General features: G+C 49.9%; 1 protein-coding gene across 1 annotated transcript in view; it reads right to left on the bottom strand.

Moving 5' to 3' along the window:
- The window catches only part of LOC141540280 (nuclear envelope pore membrane protein POM 121C-like), a 16,340-nt gene extending 2,819 nt beyond the window's left edge, over nt 1–13,521 (bottom strand). Inside the window, exons 1-10 of the mRNA XM_074264095.1 lie at nt 13,323–13,521; nt 12,706–12,867; nt 11,299–11,379; nt 10,806–10,977; nt 4,178–4,269; nt 3,256–3,326; nt 2,824–2,948; nt 2,502–2,604; nt 2,214–2,384; nt 106–1,857 (exon numbers count right to left, since the gene is read on the bottom strand). Coding sequence (XP_074120196.1) covers nt 106–1,857; nt 2,214–2,384; nt 2,502–2,604; nt 2,824–2,948; nt 3,256–3,326; nt 4,178–4,269; nt 10,806–10,977; nt 11,299–11,379; nt 12,706–12,867; nt 13,323–13,378 — 2,785 coding nt within the window. The 5' untranslated portion in view covers nt 13,379–13,521. The remainder of the gene's footprint in view (nt 1–105; nt 1,858–2,213; nt 2,385–2,501; nt 2,605–2,823; nt 2,949–3,255; nt 3,327–4,177; nt 4,270–10,805; nt 10,978–11,298; nt 11,380–12,705; nt 12,868–13,322) is intronic.
- Nucleotides 13,522–22,111: the final 8,590 nt, after the last annotated feature.

The following is a 22,111-nucleotide window of genomic DNA, read 5'->3' on the forward strand; positions in this document are numbered from 1 at the left end:
GGCAGGAAGGGGGAGGATGGGATGTGGTACCAAACTGGGATCCCTGAAGGGGGCCCAAAGGCTGCTTTCTGAAGGAGGGCAGCAGGAGACTCCCCCAAGCCTTACCTCCAAACACAGACTTGTTCTCAGAGGTGTTGGCCACATTGAAGGCAAAGGGTGTGCTCGAGCTTGGGGCCAGGGGGTTCTGGTTCAAAGCAGCCCCGAAGGGGGTGGCGGCACTGGCCGTCCCGCTCTGGCTCGCTCCAAAGCTGAAGGCCGTGGTGCTTGAGCTGGTCCCGGGGCCGGCCGTGCCGGCCCCGAAGCCCCCACTACTGGCCGCAGGCGTGGAGCCCCCGAAAGTGAAGGGGGCCAGCGTCATGCTGCTGAACATGGAGCTGCCCGTGCCACTGCTTGTGGTCTGCGTGGTGGCCCCAAAGCTGGAGGTGGTGGTCGTGCCAAACGAGAAGACCGTGTTGGTGCTGCCGAAGGCCGGCTGCGTGCTGGCGGGGGCACCGAAGGAGGTAGAGGGCTTCACCCCGCCAAAGGCCGGCTGGGCAGCACTGCCGAAGGTGGGCTGGGGGAGGGCCGGGCTCGGGGCCGATGAGCCCCCAAAGCTGAACGTGCTACTGAAGCTCGGCGTGGGGCCCGCTTTGGTGGCCCCCTGCTGCTGCTGCTGCCCGTCGGCGCTCCCGAAGGCTGGCTGCGGGGCGGCCCCCGGGTAGGGCGGGGGCGGCATGGTCTTGACGCTTGAGCCAAAGGGGGAGCTGAAGGCGGCAGTGGTGGTGGTGGGACCGAACGTCAACGTCACTTGGCTGGTGGTCGGCAGCGCGGCCGTGGTGACGGTTCCGCCGAACCCAAAGCCACCAGTGCTGCTGGGGGTCGCCTGCACGGCACCAAAGGTGGTGGCGGTGGTCGCGGCAGCAGTGCTGGAGGCGGTGGCGGCGGGCTTGTTAAACTGGAACATGGAGCCAGACGGGGTGAAGCTGGCGCCAGCGGCAGGGGCGGCCCCGAAGAGGAAAGGCTGTGACAGGGAGGGGGTGGACGTGGTGGCGGTGGCGCTCGTGGTGGTGGCTGTGGTGGCGGCGCCCGCGGTGCCAGCCAAGCTGCTCAGCCCGAAGCCAAAGGCGGGCTTGGAGCCAGAGTCAGTGGTCCCCGTGGAGGCGGCAGCAGCGGTGGTGGTGGGGGCAGGGGCTGCAGCGGACTGGGAGCTGGGGAGGCCGCTAAAGAGAGGCGCCAGCACGGCTGTGGTGACGGCCGTGCTGGGGGCCGCAGAGGAGGGCTGCTTCAAGAAGGGGGAAGCCAAGGGCAAAGAGGAGGGCGGGCCCATGCTCCCAAAAATGGGCTTGAAGGTTGTAGTGGAGCTGCTGGGAGTTGTGGAGAGGACCGTGCCACAGGATGCAGGAGTCGGGGTGGAGGGGGCTGCCGGCGAAACCCCACTCTCCATCTTAGGGGGAGCCCCAAAAATGGGTTTGAACATGGGGGTGGCAGGAGGAGGAGCTGAAGAAGTGGGAGTGGGAGTGGGAGTGGGAGCGGGAGCAGGAGTGGGAGCAGGAGTGGGAGCAGGAGTGGAAGTAGGAGCGGGAGCAGGAGCAGAGGATGTTGAAGCAGGGGCACTCAGCATTCCAAAGAGAAGGCTTGGCTTGGGGGAGGCGCTGGTGAGGGGCTTGCTGGAGCTCTCAGACACAGGAGCTGGGGGGGCCTGGCTACTGCTGGTGGCAGCGAGCGTGGTGGCAGGGCTCATCAAGGAGAAGGTCGAGACGGGCTTGGACGCCGCTGAGGTGGCCACGGGGGCCCCCGGCTCTGAGGGCCCGGGGGCAGCAGGTGGGCTGGCGGGCTTCAGTGGGGAGGGTGCCGCAGCAGGGGCTGCTCCAGCCGCATCTGTGAAGACAGCAGAGGGTGTGATGGGGAGCGGGCTATAAACCTTAGTATCACATGACATCCCTTGACCTGACAGAGAATTCTGCCAGGCAGCCAAGCCAACACAAACCTCCCCCCCCCGATCCTGCAGGCCCCGGCCTCGTTCGGAACCTGCCTCTGGATGTCCTCAGCTAGGATAGGCAAAGACTCTGGGAGCTGAGAGCGGGCCCGAGAGCCTCGGTTCCAGCAGACCCCATTTAAAGCTGGGGCCTACAGCGGGTTTGTGTGGATGGCGTTCCTCATTGGGCTGATGTGACACTGAGTGGACCCGGTCTCTGGCCCCTCGTCTAAACGGGGAAGGGAGTCTGCCGTCTCACCTGGAAGGGCCGCCAGGCTCGGGGAGCTCTGCATCTTCTTCAGACTGTCCAGCAGCGGGTTGCCGCTGGCAGCTGGAGGAGCGGCTGGCGAGGACGTCGCCGTCTCTGAGGATGTGAAGGAAAGGGGTCGAGGGGCAGGGGAGGTCTCTGTGACAGAAGCAGGAGGAGCGTCTGAGAGAGAAGAAAAACATGAGAAAGGGTTCTCCCTGCAAAGTCGTGGAGCTATGGAAAAAGAAAGGCTCTAAACCCCCAACCCCCCCACCCCAGCCCGAGACCCGGGCCCCTCACCTGTCTTCTCTTCCAACACTTTGTTAAACCACTGCAAGGCAGCCTTCTTTTCCAAGTCCAGGTCCTCAGCCGTGATGGAGTAACCGAGTTGAGGAGGTGGGGGCTGTCAGAGACAAGGTCAAGCCTATCAGAAGGGGAAGCTGGAGAGGGCCCCCTGGGGCCTTAGGGGGCTGTGGCCTGGCTTAGATGGGAGAGACTTTGCAGCCTGAAGTGAATCACCAGGACTGCAGACCCTTCCAGTTCATGTACAAAGGTCAAGGAAGACTGTCCTGGAGGCCAGGCTGGGCCTTCCCTAGGAGCCCTAAAGTAGGGGGAACCATACCAGGGTGAGCTGGTCTCCTCGCCGGGAAGGCAATAATTGAACTTTGCGTTTGCGCTTTCCACCACTCCCTGAGGTGGATGGGGTGCTCCAAGAGCTCTGTTTCTTCCATGTGGGGGTATCGGTCACTAGGAGGAGAGACAGAAGAGTTAACCCACCTCTACCCATCCCTTCGGTTCTGCCCCTCTGCCTATCTCTGCCCACTGCAGGCCCTGGGCGACACATCCTTCATGCCTCTGGAAGGTGTTGGCCCGACACACTCCAAAAGCCAGGAATGGCTTTGGGCTTGTTCTGATTCATTCACCACAGCTGCCACAAGCTGTTTGATGTTCCCCTTCTCCCCCCAATCCCCTTTAACCCAGGGCCCTGCTCCCTGTTTTAGAGAGAGCTTTCCTGAGCCTTCCACTGGGAAACTTCCCCCACCCTCCAACTGACCTTTCTCTGCCTGAGATTCCTTGTCTGAGGTCAGGGGGGTCAAAGAGCTAGACTGATGAATCTCCTCTTCTCTGTGGGGAAAAAAGAAGTCAGATTCAACCTTAACAATCTTGCTGGACAAAGATAAAGATGTTGGGCCGAGAGGTCATTGAGCCAGTGATAACTAAATCGAGATTAAGGACATGATCCTAAGTCTCTGGTGGCTGCTGTTCCCCACCAGCTGCCAAGTGCTCATCCAAACATCACCCTTGAAATTCTCACCATACGTGGCTAGAGAAAAGGCTAATGCTAATGGGGTCCCCAGGAAATCCTTCATTCTTGGCAAGAGTCTTATTAACCTAGCCCTTGAGACTGGAAAAAAGGAGATTAAGGAGTCACTATGAAAGCTTTGCCACTCTTAGAGGAGGATCCAGAAGGAAGCTGATGCCCCAGAGACCCAGGGGGGTCACAGTAATGAAGACAGAGCAGAGGGTCTGTCGTCCTCCCGGCCCAGCCCCCCATCCCCAAACATGACATCGTCACTCTTCAGAACCAACAGCTGACTGCATATGGCCCTTTCAGCCCACCTGACACAGAGTAATGTCTTCCAACTCTCACAGTTCCCTTGTTAAAATCAGCAAACTTGAGGGCTGCACCTGAACTCAGCCCTTGGGACGCTGATTTCTGGTGAGGCTGTTTTCTATAACAAGGCGGGCACCTTGATTTCCGAGGTGAGTTTTGGGCTCTAAAGCTTGTGTTTTGGGAACCTGGTAATTCAGTCAATATTACTCATTGACAGAAAGATGAAGAGGGGCAGGTCATGAGAACTGACTTGAGTCCTTTAGTTTTCTTCTGAGCTCCATCTGGCTAGTCTGGCCAATCCACTCACTCTGCCCCTCGTCCCCCTGCCCCCTGGAAAGTGGGCCTGAGGCAGGGCACTCACCGAGCTTTCTTCACAGGCCTCTCCGGGGTCTGGGACCGAGATGAAGCGGGGCTAGAGAGGGGTGAGGTGCTGGGGCCACTCCTCTTCCACAGCTGAAATCCAAGCAAAGTCAACGTTAGTATTTTCCCAAAAAGTAAAGCAACTTAACTCACAGACTCAGAATCACAGGGAAGCAGCCCTGTGAACCTGTGGAGCAACAGAGAACAGAACAACAGTGTAAGTTACAAAGAGGCAGATTCAGGTTGAAGGCAAAGCAAAACTTCCTAAGAAATAACACAATTTAAAAGCCACCTTCAAGGAATGAGAAGTTTGGAGAGGGGCCAAGATGGCAGAGCATCAGGAACAAGTACAGTGACCTCCCCCTTTCCCAAACTCGTAGACAGTTTGAAAAAAACAAACACCGGCGGGGATCCCCGACACTGATGAAGCGAGAGGTTCTGGACCTGGCAGAGGCTGCAAGAGGAGAGGCTGCTGGCAGTTTTGCGGCTCACAATCCAGTTTCTGGTCACAGATCCACAAATGTTGGAGGAGGCGCCTATATTCAGGGGGGATGTTCCAAGAAAAGTAATGGGCGCAGGCTCTCAACTGGGTTCTGAGCGAGAAACAAGGTCACAAGCAGGGCCATGTGGCTCAGACCCAGAAGCAGAATGGGGGTCTTAAGATTTAGCCTGAGCCCGGTCTGAAGAACTACAGAGGACCTGCACCCTACCAAAAGGAAGCCTACAGTCTGTCAGTCTGAAAGAGCAGAGCTTCCTGGCTAGCTCCCAGATGCAATCTACTGAAATTACAGATGGGACAAGCATACAGACCCGCTGCTCAGACCCAAGCCCACCTGCGCAACTTGCAGAGCTGAGAGCGGGGAGGCAGCGATGAGAATTTGCCCTGGATTACATGACTGTGGGGGGAGTGATAGCTTAGCTTGCAGGTGTCCAACACCCAAACAAAGAAGCAGCTGGACTGGCACAAGGCCCTTCCAGAAGTGCACAGGATTTGGCCCTCCTTCACATTAAATCAGGATATATACAAGAATAAGGAAACCAAAAAAAGAATCTCATCATCAAGAGCTATTATGGATCCAGGGACGCTCAGGGCACAAACCCAGAAGAGAATGACTCTTAGCAAACAAATCTACAAGCAGATCTCAATAAACATAATTTGGGCACAAAATTCATATAGATTTCCTAGATGAGACAAGAGTGAAAAATTTAAAACTTTTTGCAAACTGGCAAGTGCTTAAAAACAAAACAAAACAAAACAAAACAAAACAAAACAAAAAAACTGGGAGAGAAATGAGAGCCATGGAAGGAGGACCTGGAAAGGGAATTAACAATTTGGCACAAGAGGTACAAAACCTACCCAAGTAACAAACTCCTTAAAAATAGACTCAAAACAAAACAAAACAAACAAACAAAAAACAACCCAACAACAATGACACCATGAAACACTGTTAAATCAAAGTCAAAAAAACAAACAAACAAACAAAAAACTCAAGTACAAAATCAGCTGATCTGGACATCAGATCTAAGATAATCAGCTAACCATGACTAGAGAAAGCCATAACTAAAGAAAGAACTACAGAATCTTACAAGAATACTGTCCAGATTTCTTAGAATCAGAGGACAACATGGAAACAGATAGAACCCTCTAATCATCTTTGGAAAGAAAGCCTTTACAATAACTCCCAGGAACACCACAGTCCAGGTCAAAGGAAAAATATTGCAGTGGCCTCTTATCCCAGAATATGACATCCTAGCAGAGGATCTGGGATCATTCACCCAGCAAAGTGAGTGTGGGAAAATGGGACTTTCAGAAAATAAAGACTTCCAAGTACTCCCAATAAATATATCAGAGTTACTCAGGAACCTTGAAGTGCAAATAGGAGTGAAGAGAAACAAAAGAGTAAATACAAATAAATAATCATAATGGGCTAGAAAAAAGAAACTCATACAAGACAATAAAAGATGGAAGAGAAACTTAAGAGGATCTGCAAGAACGGATGCAGAGGGAAGTGGACAGAGCAATTATAACCTAGCAACAATATTTTAAAGACCGACTCAAAGATTTATGAACTCTGATTGGTGTAATGATATATATGTGTGTGTGTATTCATACAACTACTGCTATTACCTCATCTCACACTTTCAAATGCATCCTACTTTACCTCATATTCCTAAAACCCTTGAGAATTATGAAAAATTCCCTAGCAGGAAAAAGGTAGAAATGTCAATGTCTCCTCTCTAATATATATATATATATATATATATATATATATATATATATATATTTTTTAAATATAGTGTCATTATAATTGAGCAATGAAGATGTTTTGGGCAGTAGGTTTAGCCTTCGAAAAAGTCCATGAAGATTAGGGCTGTCAAAGTTATTTTTTTGCCTAAAACAGGACATCTTGCTTTCAAGGTCATACTGTTGATCTGGCTTTAGAAAGTCAAGACCTTTAAGAAATAGCATCCCGACAAAATAAACTCACATAAATCAACAGCATTCTTATATATCACTAACAAAATCCAACAATTAGAGCTACAAAGAGAAATTCCATTTAAAGTTAACTACTGATAGTATAAAAGATTTAGGAATCTATCTGCCAAGGGAAAATCAGAAACTATATGAGCAAAACTACAAAACACTTTCCACACAAATAAAGTCAGATCTAAATAATTGGAAAAATATTAAATGCTCTTGGATTGGGCGAGCAAATATAATAAAGATAACAATACTACCTAATCCATTTATTTAGCGCTATACCAAGCAGACTCCCAAAAAACTATTTTAATGACCTAGAAAAAATAACAACAAAGTTCATATGGAAAAACAAAAGGTCAAGAATTTCAAGGGAATTAATAAAAAAAAAAAAAAAAAAAAAAAAAAAAATCAAATGAAGGTGGCCTAGCTGTACCAGATCTAAAACTATATATGAAGCAGCAGTTACCAAAACCATTTGATATTGGCTAAGAAATAGACTAGTTGATCGGTGGAATAGGTTTCTAAAGGAAAAAAATAGCCAATAACTTCAATAATCTAGTGTTTGACAAACCCAAAGACCCCAGCTTTTGAGATAAGAACTCACTGTTTGACAAAAATTGCTGGGAAAATTGGAAATTAGTATGGCAGAAATTAGGCATTGACCCATACACCAAGCTCAGGTCAAAATGGGTTCATGACCTAGGCATAAAGAATGAGATTATAATAAATTAGAAGAACATAGGATAGTTTACCTCTCAGACCTGTGGAAGAAGAAGGAATTCATGATCAAAGAACTAGAAGTCATTACTGATCACAAAATAGAAAAATTTGATTATATCAAATTAAAAAGTTTTTGTACAAACAGAACTAATGCAGGCAAGATTAGAAGGAAAGCAATAAACTGTGAAAACATTTTTACAAAGGTTCTGATAAAGGCCTCATTTCCAAAATATACAGAGAATTGACTGTAATTTATAAGAAATCAAACCATGCTCCAATTGATAAATGGTCAAAGGATATGAACAGGCAATTCTCTTTTTTTTTTCCTGAGGCTGGGGTTAAGTGACTTGCCCAGGGTCACACAGGTAGGAAGTGTTAAATGTCTGAGAACAAATTTGAACTCGGGTCCTCCTGAATTCAAGGCTAGTGCTCTACCCACTGCACCACCTAGTTGCTCCCCAGACAATTCTCAAGATGAAGAAATTGAAACTATTTCTAGCCATATGAAAAGATGCCCTAAGTCATATTAATCAGAGAAATGTAAATTAAGACCACTGAGATACCACTACACACCTGTCAGATTGACTAGAGAATGACAAGGAAAGATAATGCAGAATGTTGGAGAGGATGTGGGAAAACTGGGACACTGATGCATTGTTGGTGGAATTGTGAATACATCCAGCCATTCTGGAGAGCAATTTGCTCAAAGAGTTATTAAACTGTGCATACTCTTTGATCCAGCAGCGTTACTACTGGGCTTATATCCCAAAGAGATCTTAAAGAAGGGAAAGGGACCCACATGTGCAAGAATGTTTGGGGCAGAAACTACATGGATGCCCATCAATTGGAGAATGGCTGAATAAATTGTGATATTATGGAATACTATTATTCTGTGAGAAATGACCAGCAGGATGACTTCAGAAAGGCCTGGAGAGGCTTACAGGAACTGATGCTGAGTGAAGTGAGCAGGACCAGGAGATCGTTGTATATTTGAACAACAATACTCTATGATGATCAATTCTGATGGACGTGGCTCTTTTCAACAATGAGATGAACCAAATCAGTTCCAATAGAGCAGTAATGAACTGAAGCAGCTACACCCAGAGAAAGAACTCTGGGAGATGACGATGAACCACTACACAGAATCCCCAATCCCTCTATTTTTGTCCGCCTGCATTTTTGATTTCTTTCACAGGTTAATTGTACACTGTTTCAAAGTCCGATTCTTTTTGTGCAGCAAAATAACTGTTTGGATATGTATACATATATTGCATTTAATTTATACTTTCACATATTTAACATGTATTGGTCAACTTGCCATCTGGGGAAAGGGGTGAGGGGAAGGAGGGGAAAAGTTGAAACAAAGGTTTTGCAATTGTTAATGCTGAAAAATATACCTATGCATAAATTTTTTGTAAAAAAAAAAAAAAAAAAAAAAAAAGAAATAGCATCTTGCCATCACACACACACATCTAATTAGTAGGGTTTTAACATTGGTGATGAAGTCCCAACACAAGGGACATATATGTATATATTCACAGGCAGACAAAACTAATTTTAACAGAGAAAGGCTAATAATTAGATCATATCAAGAAAACCTTATAAAAACTGAACTTTAAAGAAAGTTAGATGTACAAATTGTGAGAAAGAGCTTCTCACCCTTTAGTACTTTAGTAAAACCTTTTTTTTCAATGACAAATTCTGTCTTGTCATAATTTTTCCCCCTTGTTTCATCTTCTTCTTGGCAAAATCTTTCTTTTTCCCTTATATTTACAATAATATTTTGTATGAATCTTAAAAAATTGATTAATTTAAACTTCAGTATTGTTGAAAGGATGGATAATTCACTTTCTCTTCTCTCTTTTAATTCTAATTTTCATACGATTTCTTCAATACTTAGAGTCTAGTTTTTTTCTTGAAACAAATTCAGAAGGAGGGAAAGAACACTGGCATTTTAAGATAAAAATAGCTATTTGCTTAATTAGGACTTCTCCAAAACCAAAATGTTTCCTACTCTTCCTCAGTCTAAGTCAGAAAAGGCTACAATTAAGACCATTTGCAAATCACTACTTACTGCAAAAAAGAACTGTCACCTATAATCAGTGAGGCTATTTGCCATTTATTTCCTTTCAAAGATAGGTTTCATTACATGAAAAAATGCCCTTTTACTTCATTCTCCCTAAACATCGGGATGGATTACCGATCCCTGGGTATGTCACAATCAAGATTCGAGTTGGCCTAGGATTCAAGTTAGATAGATGGCTGCTCAAGCCCTTCTCCTAATCCTCAAATTCGGTGAGAATGAGGATAAAACTATTTTCTTCCCCTCCTCATCTTTCAGGGCTCCCGGGAAGTGGGAAAGGAGCTCCCGGTGTAAATTATTGTCATCACTGTGTTTTTGTTAATATGTGTTATTCTGGGGATAAGATGGAGAGAAAGACTTCCAATGAGATGCTGAGATCACTAAGGAGAACTCTGAAGAAAAAAAGCGAGACGTTGGCAGAGCAGTTTAGAAGCAACAATGACAACCCGAATGGGCTCGCTCTTTTCTGTGAGTCAGGGGAAAATGGAAAGGATTTCATTTCCTCAGGAAAAAGTCCCCTTTCAAATTAATGGCAAGGAAGCAGAAGGAACATGAGAAAATGCCCAAGGACGTACTCAAGTTTATTTCAAGTAGCTGCCAAGGGTAGAGAAATCAGGAAAGCTCCATGAGCAACAGAGTTGGGGGAGGAGGGGACTGAAGCAGAGTATTAGTGACTAGGGGAGAGCCTGGGGAGTGGACAGAAGAGAGCAAATGGAATGGTCTGAAAAAGTTAATTGGCCTAAGGGTTCTAATTGGAATTTCTGTGAGGTACAGAAGGCCCCCCCCCAGCCTGCCCTACCCAGGCATGCCCTGGCTTTAGGCTAGGGTTCACTGGCCTGGCCTACCCAGAGAGCTTCCTGGGAGCTTGGAAGTTAAACAAAGTAACAATGGAATAGGACTAATGAGCCCTGAAAGGTCAAAGATCACTCAAGTCCACACTCAGGAATGCATTTCATGCCCAGTCTATTTTTAGAGTCATTGTGACAGGAAGATTATATTCTAAACTACTTCAAAAGGCTATTCTTTTAATTAAAGCTGAATAATGAGATCAATCTTAACATTTACCTAAAGTCATTCATGTCTTTCAGCCCTTCTGCTTTTTGAGATTAATAGGAAACTAAGTCACCCGTGCCACTTTGTCAAATAAGACTATGTCCCCACACTGGACTCTAGGGAAAACCTTTCCCCTCTCAAAACAGTCTTAGTCTCTCAGTTCTGAAATCAGGAATTTCATGGGAGGTTTGTCCTTCAACAACTGGAACAGCCCAACAGCATGGGCCATGGAGCCAGCTGCCCTTTCTGTCCACCGACCCCAGACGAGATGCGTCACCCTGGAGGCGGTACCTGTGAGAAGCCCCTGGTGGAGCTGTAGGAGCTGGTGATGGCATTGCGGATGGAGCTGGGGATGCCCCCCGGGGAGGCGTTGGTCAAAGAGCTGGTCGAAGAGGTGCGGGATCTCTTATTCAAGTTGTCTTCCGCACTCTGGGACGTGAGGCTTCTCTTCAGAGATCCAGGCCTAATGGAAGGAACAAAAGCATCTTGGGATGTGACTTGGCCATGGCCTCTTTATGTAACCCAGGAGAAGGAATTATGTTAATGTAGCAACACAGTGGGAATATGAAGATCAAGGTATTTGAAATTTAATCCTGCTCAAGGCTCTGCAGCTAACAGATTGTATCTGGAACAGCATGATAGGCAGAGAGAAACCATTATCGGATCATTAATTTTTATGGTTCTGATGTTCCAAGTACAGGTTGGGCAGAGTCACTTAGACTCAGGCTGTTTACCTCCTTGTTAAACTTTCTATTAAGTTTCTATTAAACTTTCCATTACTTACTTGGGAACAAGAGACGCTGGGGCCCCATTTGCCACCAAGGGTTCAAATGCCGAGTGTCCACTCCCGCTACTGTCATGGCGCCTGCAGTGACAAAAAAATCCAGTGAAATGGTGGTTATGCTGGGGTGGGGGTGGGGAGGAAGCAGAGAAGATGGTAGTGATACAAATATTTCCATGATTTCAGGAACTTTAAAACAACGTCAAGAAACATTTCATTCATTTGACCAGGAAAATGGGTTTCTTGAACGCCTGTACCTGGCATGCAGCAGGTAGATCCAGCCCAAAGTGTTCATTTCTTTGACTGCTGTGCTCATCGGAATAAAACTAAATTCAGTCCAGCAGTTATAAAGCATCGGCTAAGCACAGAGCACCGGGGAGCCCAAAGACCCCTCAGCCCCCTTATACACACTTCAGGCCCTGAAGGTGTTACGGGGTTGTCTCCAGAAACACACAAAACCAACCCCCGAGTGGCCCTGGCAGCACAGCCCCGTCCCACTGAGCAAATGCCAGTGTGCAGGAGCCTGGGCACGTGTATGGACAGAAGCCCACTGGGAACGACTCCTTCTGGCCCCACTTGTCCAAACCCACTCTAAGTCACGCGGGTGTGAATCACTGGTCCCTGCAAACAAGTCCCACCTCCTAGAGCTTCGGCACCCAGTTTTTCCTCCATTCAAGATGATGAAGGTTTTTTTATTTGAGTCAGGCTTCTGGACGATAAGCTGGGAGAGTCCCAGACACCTGGCTCTGTGCTGCTGGGACAGATAACTTTGCCAAGGCCAGAGGGGAAAGCGGGGAACCTGAACTGATCCGTCAGAGAGGCTTGCTTAGCTTTGGTATGGCTGCTCCTCACTCCCACCCCTGCTCTGCATGTGGGCAGGAATCTTCTTCCAATCACTTCCAAGACCTTCTCCAACAAGAAGGACCCACCCTGCCTCAGATGGTCCTGTAGGAGCCTTCCAGCCATCTCTGCCCAGGCTTGTGCCCACTGCGAGACAGCTGGGCGGCACAAGCTAAGTAAGCTTCCTGGTGCTCCTCTGGGCACTTAAAGATGGCCCCCAGTCACAAGAACATGACCTTGCCACACATTCAACTTCTCTTACAATAAAATGCAGTGGCCTGGAGAGGGGGAAGGGCAAGTTAATAGGTACAGAGTTACCAATAATACTCTTCAAGGTCCTTGGCGTTCTAATTCTTGATACTCAGAGAAAAGCAGCAAATTACTTAAAAAATCCCTTCTTAACTTGTCTCATGGAAGGCTTAAGGCTTGTGCTACTGTGTCCCATCCTTCCGGGAAGGCCACAGTCAAGGAGCAATTGAGATTCGTTAAGAGGAGCCAGTTCTTGGGACCCCACTTCTGCCGAACCCCCAAAGTCCCCGAGATCCCCGCCAGCTCCCGCGGGGGTCTCACCTCCGCTTGTTTTCCTGGGCATCACAGAAGATTTGGTCGTCTTCCTCCACCGCCCTTTTCCGACTCTCTTTGAGCGCGTTCATCACGGTCTCCTTTGCACACGGGTCTGGGGTGTTTCTGGATGGTGAATTCACCACGGCCGAGTTCACGACCGGCTCCAGGCTGCAACGGGAAGGTGGAAATCCGGTGCCACTGAGAAAGACTGTGCTATTCAGTGGAGGCAGAGATCAATTGTTACAACGTGCTCAGAAGTCTCAAGTCTCCTCGTTGGGACCGCAGAGGTGTCGGTCTACCCCAAAACTGGGACATCTATCGTTTGTTCATCTGCAGGACAGCCACGCACGCTCCCCTCGAGGCCAAATGACAAAGGGCCACAGCTCCAGACTAGAGGGGATCCTGGAGGTGAGGCTGCCCGCATGATCACCTGGGAGACCAAAAAACCCCAGCCCAGTGACGTTAGGAGGCCACATGCACCCAATGGCAGCTGGTGCTCTGGCGTCTTTGGGTCGAGACAGACCCACCTTTTCTCTCCCGATGTTCTTTGGTTTCTTTTGTCAGGAGGAGTTTTAAGTATTATTTTATGTTCTCCCTCCCCCAAACAGCAGATGCACACTCACGGGGATCGGGGCAGGTCTGGGCGAGCGATCCTCACGGTCACAGGGCTGCATATCATGTGAGAATTCCGGGGGGAGAGCACATTTTTCCTCTGGTAGCCTTCCCAGCACACGGTGGGAAGGGTCCCCAGCAGGGAGTACTGGGCCTGCTGGATGGGGGTACCTCCTCCGCGGAGCTAATGAGAACCGGTTCGGAGCAGTCAGGTGGTCCCTGGACAGAGACGGAAACAGCGTTTCGCTAAGGGAGCGGGAAGCGGGTGACGGGCCCTGACGCCCTCACAGTCTGCGAGCAACAAAAGCCCCGCGGGCTCCGGCGGGAGGCAAAGCGGGTCCTTTAACCCAAATTCCACAAAGGCGCCGCGGAACTACCCCATTCTCCGAGCCCTCCCAACGTGCATCTGCCCGGAGCGCCTCTTTTCCGGAAAATAACAATTTTAGAACCCAGCGTGGATGAGAGTTAGCTGCCTGGGTCCCGGTTGTCACACTCACTGTTTCCCTATCAAACCCCAAAGGCTTTAAAGCACCCCCAGATCTGTCACAGGCTGAGACAGGGATTTCTAAAAGGATTCCGAGTCCAGGTACCACAGGGGGGGCCCTGCGGCATCCCTCCGCACCCGCGCCTGGATGCAGGTGACTGACCAAAAGCTCCTTAAAAGAGCCCAGTCCTGCGTCCTTCCTCCCATCGCCATGACTACTGCCGCTGGTCGGCAGGACTCCGTGCCCAGATGGCTCCCCTACTACACATGAGCAGAGACACCGAGCCTCCTCCCCCCAGAGCCCACAAACACCCCCCCACGGGGTGGGGGCGGGGCGATCCCTTCAGCCCTGGGTCTCCTTCGCCGCCATCGCAGCAGCCGCCCCCTCCCCCCATGAGGAGCCGGCTCTGCTGCTGGGGACGCGGGGCGGGCTCCGCCCCCTTTCTCTGGTCCCCCCCTCCCCTCCTGGGCCGCCTCACCTGAGGTGGAGCCTGCGGGCCGGGCTCAGCAGGTGTGGCGACGCCATCTGGGGGTCCCGCTCCCGCCGCTCCCGGCGCGGGGGCTCCGGAGAGCACGGCCTACCCAGATAACCGCCCATGAGCAGCGGCTGCGGGGAGGGCCCGGGGCCCTGGGGCGGAGGCTGCAGGGGGGCCCCGTTCACCGCGGCCTTGGCCGGCAGCGGCGGACGCCGGGCCCGCGGATGGGAGGCGGACGAGAGAGGCGGGCCGCCGCGCAGGCCCCGGGACGAGTCGCGGGGGCTCAGACCCCACCAGGCCGCGGCGGCCCCCACGCCCAGCCAGGCCAGCGCCGCCGCCGCCGGCACCAGGTACAGCACGAGGCCCAGCAGCGACAGGCCCAGCAGCGCCGCCGCGCCGGCCGGACGGCCCCAGGCACTCCGGGCGCCCCCGGACGCCGCGGCCCGCCGCCGCCGCTCGTTCCGCTCGGCCCCGGCCCCGCCTCCGGTCCCGGTCCCGGCCCCAGCCCCGGCCGCCGCCGCAGCCGCAGCCGGAGACATCGCGGCTCCGCGCCGCGGGGAGGGCTTAAATATCCCAGCGTGCACCGCGCCGGCGCGCAGCGTCACGGCGTGCGCGACTAGGGCCCACGCCCGGCCCCTGCCCCGGCCCGGCGGCGGAGCCGGGCGGGGACAGGAGCCGGCCCGTTGCTAAGCAACTGCGGGGCGCCTCGACCCGACCGGAGAAAAGCGGCCCCTTCCCAACCCTAGAAGCTCGACGCGTTCGAGCCCGCGAAGCTCCGCGCACGCGCACACGCCCACGCCCCTCCTGGGGACCCCGGTCGGCCTCCGGCGTTACTCCCAGCATCAGCGATGAACGCACCCCCCCCCCCCACACACACACCGCACTCACCGGGTACAGCTCCCCCACGCCCGTTCACACTGCGCACATTCTAATACCCCCCCCGTGACACATGTGAGGCCCTCAAGCAGACATGCAGGCCCCATGAACACAGCTGTACACGCAGCATCCCGCGGGCGCCCCTCCCCCACTGCACACGAGAGCCGCCTTCCCGCTCGCCTCTCCGTCCGACGCTGCTAACCCGCAGATGTCCCCTCATAGCCACAGCTAGCAGGGACCGCGGCCCGCTGGGCTGGCCCCTTACAGACACCGTCTCTGAAATCAGCGGGGGGGGGGGGGGGGGGGGGGGGAGGGGGGGGGGTCATCCTCACCGACGGGGAACTGGGGCAGGGTTAGGCACAAGAGTCAGTGCCGGGGGCTGCGTGTGCTCCGTCCCCTGCCGCGGACCGAGGGCAACTCACCCCGCGGCCGCATTAAGCGTCCCGCCCCCCGCCCACTTAGCAGAGCCCCCACGAGGTCCCGTCCGGTGCTGAAACCCCCTCAGCCTTGCTCCCAGTCTGGGGGGGGGGGGATGGAGTTAGTTGGGGCAGAGGTGGCCCGGCCCCCTGGAAGCTTTGGGTCAGTCGTGCCCCTTCAGTGTGGGGGTGTGGTCCCGTCCTCCCGGGAGTCAGGGAGACCTCTGAGAGCGCCCGCTGCGGGGTCTAAAGGGGAGGGACGCCCTTCCGCCCTTGCTCCGCACACGTGGGACCTGGGGGACAGAGGGCCCGGGGCCCAAAGAAAAGCGCTGGGCCTTAAGAACTGCTCTCATCAGTCCCGCCTCGGCTCTGAAAGGGCCCCGCGCCCAGGAAGCCCGGTCCTGACCAGGGACCTGGGACTCGAAGTGGGACAAGGGCGGCAAACTCGGCCGAGCTGGAGGAAGCCCCGCGGCTCAGCTCGGCGGCTGGAAGTCCTTCCCTTTCTGTGCCCGCACTGGTGCTTCCTCCCGCAGGGGACACGCAGAGCAAGCCCGGTGATGGGAGACAAGTAGTGTGTCCGTCCCAGGGCTTCTCCAAGCTGACTTTTGTCCTTGTGTGTGTGTGTGCGTGTGTCTGTGTGTGCATGTGTGTGTATTGTGTATGTGTGTATTGTGTGTGTGCGTGTGTCTGTGTGTATGTGTGTATTGTGTATGTGTGTATTGTGTGTGTGCGTGTGTCTGTGTCTATGTGTGCATGTGTGTGTATTGTGTATGTGTGTGTCTGTGTCTATGTGTGCATGTGTGTGTATTGTGTATGTGTGTATGTGTGTGTATTGTGTATGCGTGTGTCTGTGTCTATGTGTGCATGTGTGTGTATTGTGTATGTGTGTATTGTGTGTGTGCGTGTGTCTGTGTGTATGTGTGTATTGTGTATGTGTGTATTGTGTGTGTGCGTGTGTCTGTGTCTATGTGTGCATGTGTGTGTATTGTGTATGTGTGTGTATTGTGTATGTGTGTGTCTGTGTCTATGTGTGCATGTGTGTGTATTGTGTATGTGTGTATGTGTGTGTATTGTGTATGCGTGTGTCTGTGTCTATGTGTGCATGTGTGTGTATTGTGTATGTGTGTGTGCATGTGTCTGTGTCTATGTGTGCATGTGTGTGTCTGTGTATGTCTGTGTGTCTGTGTGTGTATGTTTTTGTGTAGGTGTCTATGTGTATGTGTGTATGTCTGTGTCTATGTGTGCATGTGTGTGTATTGTGTATGTGTGTATGTGTGTGTATTGTGTATTGTGTATGTATTTGTGTGTGTGCATGTGTCTGTGTCTATGTGTGCATGTGTGTGTATTGTGTATGTGTGTATGTGTGTGTATTGTGTATTGTGTATGTATTTGTGTGTGTGTGCATGTGTCTGTGTCTATGTGTGCATGTGTGTGTATTGTGTATGTGTGTATGTGTGTGTATTGTGTATGTGCGTATGTCTGTGTCTATGTGTGCATGTGTGTGTATTGTGTATGTGTGTATGTATTTGTGTATGTGTGTGTACATGTGTCTGTGTCTATGTGTGCATGTGTGTGTCTATGTGTGCATGTGTATGTCTGTGTGTCTGTGTGTGTATGTTTTTGTGTAGGTGTCTATGTGTATGTGTGTAGGAGTGTGTGTAAATAAAAGTCTGTCTCTGTTCATAAATCCTTTGCCTGCACAGCCCTGACAGTGCTGGTTACCCTTCTTTGGGCGGGCTCCAGTCTCTAACTTAGTGAAAAGGAGGCTGCGGCCCCCCTCATTCTGGGCCTCTCTTGATAGGCACTAACGTTTTAGGCCGCCACCTTGGCTCACGTTGAGCTGCTTTTCATTGAAAGTTCTCAGATTGTTTTCACGTGACCTGTTGGCTCTTCCATCTGTACTTAGGCAGTTAATTTATTTGGCTCCACGTGGGGAGTTTACCCTCAGCTCCGTCCAATTTCATGTCTTTACTTCCGGCCCATCGTCGGACGTCATTGTGGATTTTGAGTTTGTCGCCATTCTGGCTCTGTGGCTCGTAGCCAGCCTCGCTCCCTGGCCTCGCTCCCACTTGCGCCCCATGGGGTTTTTTTGACTTTGGTGCTGGATGCTGGGGGCTCGGAGGTGGCCTGGGCAGGGGCAGCAGCGCGTCATCGCTGCTTGTGTTTGGGGGTCGCGTGGCCTGGTCTCCCACTTGGCCCCCGGCCCCAGTCTGGGCCTTCACTTGGATTCCCTCTCAGATGCCCAGGGACCCGCACCTCACACACTCAGACGTGCCCTGACCCACCCTCTCAGCTTCTCCCGTGATCACTCCTGCTACTCCGGGTGCACAGAAAAACCCTGGGACCTGCACACTATGCAACAGCCTCTATCCGGACTCCGCAGGTCCCTAGCGAATGGCACTGTCATAATGTTCTACTTGTTCCTTCATCCCTAGGAATAACAGATCACTCCGGGCAGCGGGGAGTCCCCATGAAATTGGGCAGAGACTTTAATGGTTGGTTCTCTCTCCACCCCCCACTGACCTCGTCCTGTTTGGAGCCAGTCATTCAGCTAGTTCTCAAAACTGTCCAACCGCTCCTGGCGTCCAGTGTCCGGCCCCCATCTCTTTCTGTCATTCACCAGGTTACCGTGAAGGAGTGTTAAGGGACTTTCTGTTGTATTTTATCCATAGCATTCTTTTCTGATCTGGCCGTCTCTAAGGCTTTCCGACTAGGAAACGAGGGGGCCTATAACCTGTTCTCGAGAAGCCCAAGCCATTTGTCAGTCATAAGGACCTCACTTTATAAATGTCAGCAAATCATCCCTTTAATAATACATTCTAATGGTTTTCCAGGAATAGAAGCCAGGCTCTCTGGATTATAGTTTGAACAATAGTCTTTTCCCTTTCTGGAAAATGGAGCTATCAGTCTCTCCCATTATCGACACTCTTTCCAAGACTCCTACAGACAATTCAGCCTGCACAATTGCTGTTTTTTTCAGAGACCTCTGGGTGGTTGAAAGCCATCAAGGGCACTTAGGCAGTCTGCTGGCTCTTCTGCCTGTTGACCGTATTGCCCTTCCTAGTCCAGAGATTCTCTTCCCTGACAAAGAAAACGGACAAAAGAGCATTAGAGAAGTTCAACCCACAGGGCGTCCAGCTCCATCCTGGTCTCCTTCTTGTCCCAAGATAAGCCACAGAAGCCTCCTTATTGTCCTTGTCAGTCCTGCTGGCCCTAACGCATTTGGAGCTTTCGTGTTCCTGACAGAACCATAGAAACTCAGAGCTGGAACGGATCTTAGAGGCCACTCTGGGCCGATCTCCTTTAGAACGGGCCCAGTAAGTGGTCACACCTTCCCAAAGCTTCACTTCACTTTTGGAGAACTCTTATTTGTTAGGAAGCTTCTCTTGATACCAAGCCTGAATTTTTCTCTTTATAATCTCTTTTCACCAATTTTAGTCCTACCCTTTGGCACAGAACAAATTTTAGAATCCTCCTTCCACATAACAGCCTTTCCAATTCTTATAGGATGGTATCATACCGAGCCTAGTTACCTAACTTTGCTTCTATCTTCTCTTCGTGGCTCTTAAATATACACGTTGCTCACTGAATTTCCTGTGTGGTCATGGTGGTTTCTCAAAAGAGCTCCCCGTTTTTTCATGGGATAATTTGTCCTCAGAATTTCATTCTTGAGAGTTTTTCCTCCTATGAGGAATGTTTTTCCCCCTGCAAAATGGGAGGCCATGGGATCCTGCCTCTGAACTATAAAATCCTCTCTGCCCAAATCCAACAGGAATGCCCCAGATTAGCCTAGTCTGAGGTGAAGTCGTGATGTCATTGATCCTTCATTTTTGAAGACGACCAATAACCTCGTGGAGTGATGAGTTAGTTGTCTTTGAATTGGATCTGTGCAGGGCTGCACAAAGTCGTCAGCCTCCTTCTGTCATCCAGAGTCATTAAATTCCAGTGGCAAAAAATCAAGATAACCGGAGATGGCCCAGGATATAGCCGGTGACCTTGGCCCCTTCAAACCTGACCAAGCTCTAAGGGCTCCATGGCCCCTTGCTTCAGCTATTGGACAAATTGTTCACATCGGCCCATTCCACTGGGCTGGGAAGTCTTCGCTCACTTGGGGAGACATCTCCCTAACTCATTGACAGGGTCGAGGTCTGTCGATTACCCTCAGGTAATCAGGGCTTACACCTGCAGCTAGAACGTACAAACAAAAAATATTCTCCATCTTCATATACAGAACATATGCATAATGGAGTTGTGCTGGGGAACTAAGTAAGAGGAAAGATAGTCCAAAGAGCTCAAATAGAGAGGGAGAACCATCCTCCCCAACCCCGCCCAAACACAATGGGTGGACCTCTGGTGCTGAAGATAAAGAGTATAAATGGGCACTGGAGGGTTGCAATGGACTATCACTGCAATCTCATCAGAGACCCATTGGTGTGTTAGAAGGAAGTGCTTGGCTGTGAGGAAGTAGAAAGTCCAAAGGGATGCATCCTCCTTCAGGGGATTCTGGAAAGTTTTCTCCCCTCCAAACTGAGGAAGGGCCCCGGGGCAGAGAGAATTACAGGACTGAAGTGATTTTCCAGAATGAATGATTTTCCAGAACTTTCTGAGGTATGATGGAGTGGTCTACTGTGAAGGGAACATTCAAAATGTGAACTTATTTTCCACCAAATTCTCCCTTTCTTTCAAATCAAATGCCCTGATTTCCCCCATAGTGCTTTACATTTTTAAAAAAAATTTTATTTTAATGTATTGTCTGTTTGAAAGTAACATGCTTCTATTAAGTGCCTACTGTATGTCTAGTTTGTGTTAGACCCTGAGGATACAAATGCAATGAATGAAATGATCTCTTCTCAGGAGGAGTTTTATGGACAAAAGGAACACAGTTCAGTATAAATAAATAAAATGGATTTAGGAGGGGAGAGCTGTGAGTTGGATAGGAAGGAGGAAGAGAGAATCAGAAAAGGCTTCTTGGACAAGGTAGAGTTTGAGTTATCCCTGGAAGGGAGGGATTCTCTGAGGTGAGGGGAAGAGGTATGAAGGATGATCAGTGCAAAGGCACTGAGACAGGAGATGGAGGGTCTGGGGGGAAGCAGAACAAGCCAGTTTGGTCTTATTTTGGAAGGCGGAGATGTTCATTGAGGTTGGAAAGGTAGCTGGTGGCCACATGGTGAAGATAGTTTGGGCCAAGCTGTAAAGATGTTTAAGAAAAGCTGAACAGAGCCGGTTCTGTGTCACCCACAAAGATATACGAGAACCACTTCAACCACTTGAAGGGATAACCATGGATGGATACACCTTGAGGAATATCACTTTGGCAGCAGTGTACAGTATGGACCCGAATTGAAACACCTGAGGCTGGAAGATGGGTCAGGCTGTTGGAATACTTGAGAAGATGAACACTACAGCGAAGGCAACGATGGGAAAGGGTAAGTCAGGAATATAAGGTGAAGAAGCATGAGGAGCTGACCTTGGGGGTAGACTGTGAAGGATAACGGTGTCTTCAAACAGAAATGGTCGGCTGTGATCTGGGAACCAGAAGACCTGGTCTTGAATACAGGCCCTGACACTGGTTCTGTGCTCTTGTGTATATCTCATCTTTCTGAACTTGCTTCTTTATCTACAAAGTGGAGATACATACAATACTACTTACATTCTTTGTCTCACAAAGCTGTTGTGAAGAAAGCATTTTATAACCTTTAAAGTTCCGCATAATTGTCTGGGCATTATTTCTACTTCAGCCGCCGGTTATTCCTTGTTGATCAGAATTAGGTTCAGGATCACTGTTCTCTTTACATAGAGTCATTTTTTGAAGAACAAATGAAATGAATCTTAAATCATGAATTTATCAGCTGCTCTGCTTTTGGTGGAAAAACTCCAGCAGACACGGGCCAACTGGAGTCCTCCATCACTTCCACTGCACACCTCCATGCTGGGATTGTGATGTTTTGTGAACTCATCTCTTCCCTCCCTGACTGGTTGGCTTGTTGGCCACTGCCACAACAGTATCACTTTTTACCTTCCTTTATCTTCTACCCTCATCCCAAATCTTAAGCATTTTCTTTTGTTTTTATTGGGATCATATCCTCTTCAAATACAATACTACACTACTGCTTTTCCCTCTTTGTCTTTCCCTTTTGAATAGAGTAGATCCAACATTTTAGTCACAAGTTTTACCCTCCAAAATCTCAGTGATGATGTTCTGATTTACCTCCTGAATTTAAGATCATTTTTTATGGTTAATCGGAATTCACGTATCTGTATATAGACATCTGAAACCAGAGATTTTATTGTTCACTTTTGTTTTGGACATCATTAACCTGTCAGCTATAGGTACTTTCGAAAATTTTTATATTTTATGCTATTTATTTATTAATAGCATAATAATTAATATCAATAACAATTAATGCTTATTATTTATGCTATTCTCTATAGCAGATGTGGGCTAGCAGGGTTATTCTTCCATATCCACTGTCAATTTAGAAGCCCTTATTAGATAGACCCCATCCTTGGTCAAGACCCTCTTGGCCGACTATCACCAACACCCTCAT

This window comes from Sminthopsis crassicaudata, chromosome 4 (genome assembly GCF_048593235.1).
Source record: "Sminthopsis crassicaudata isolate SCR6 chromosome 4, ASM4859323v1, whole genome shotgun sequence".
Lineage (NCBI taxonomy): Eukaryota > Metazoa > Chordata > Mammalia > Dasyuromorphia > Dasyuridae > Sminthopsis > Sminthopsis crassicaudata.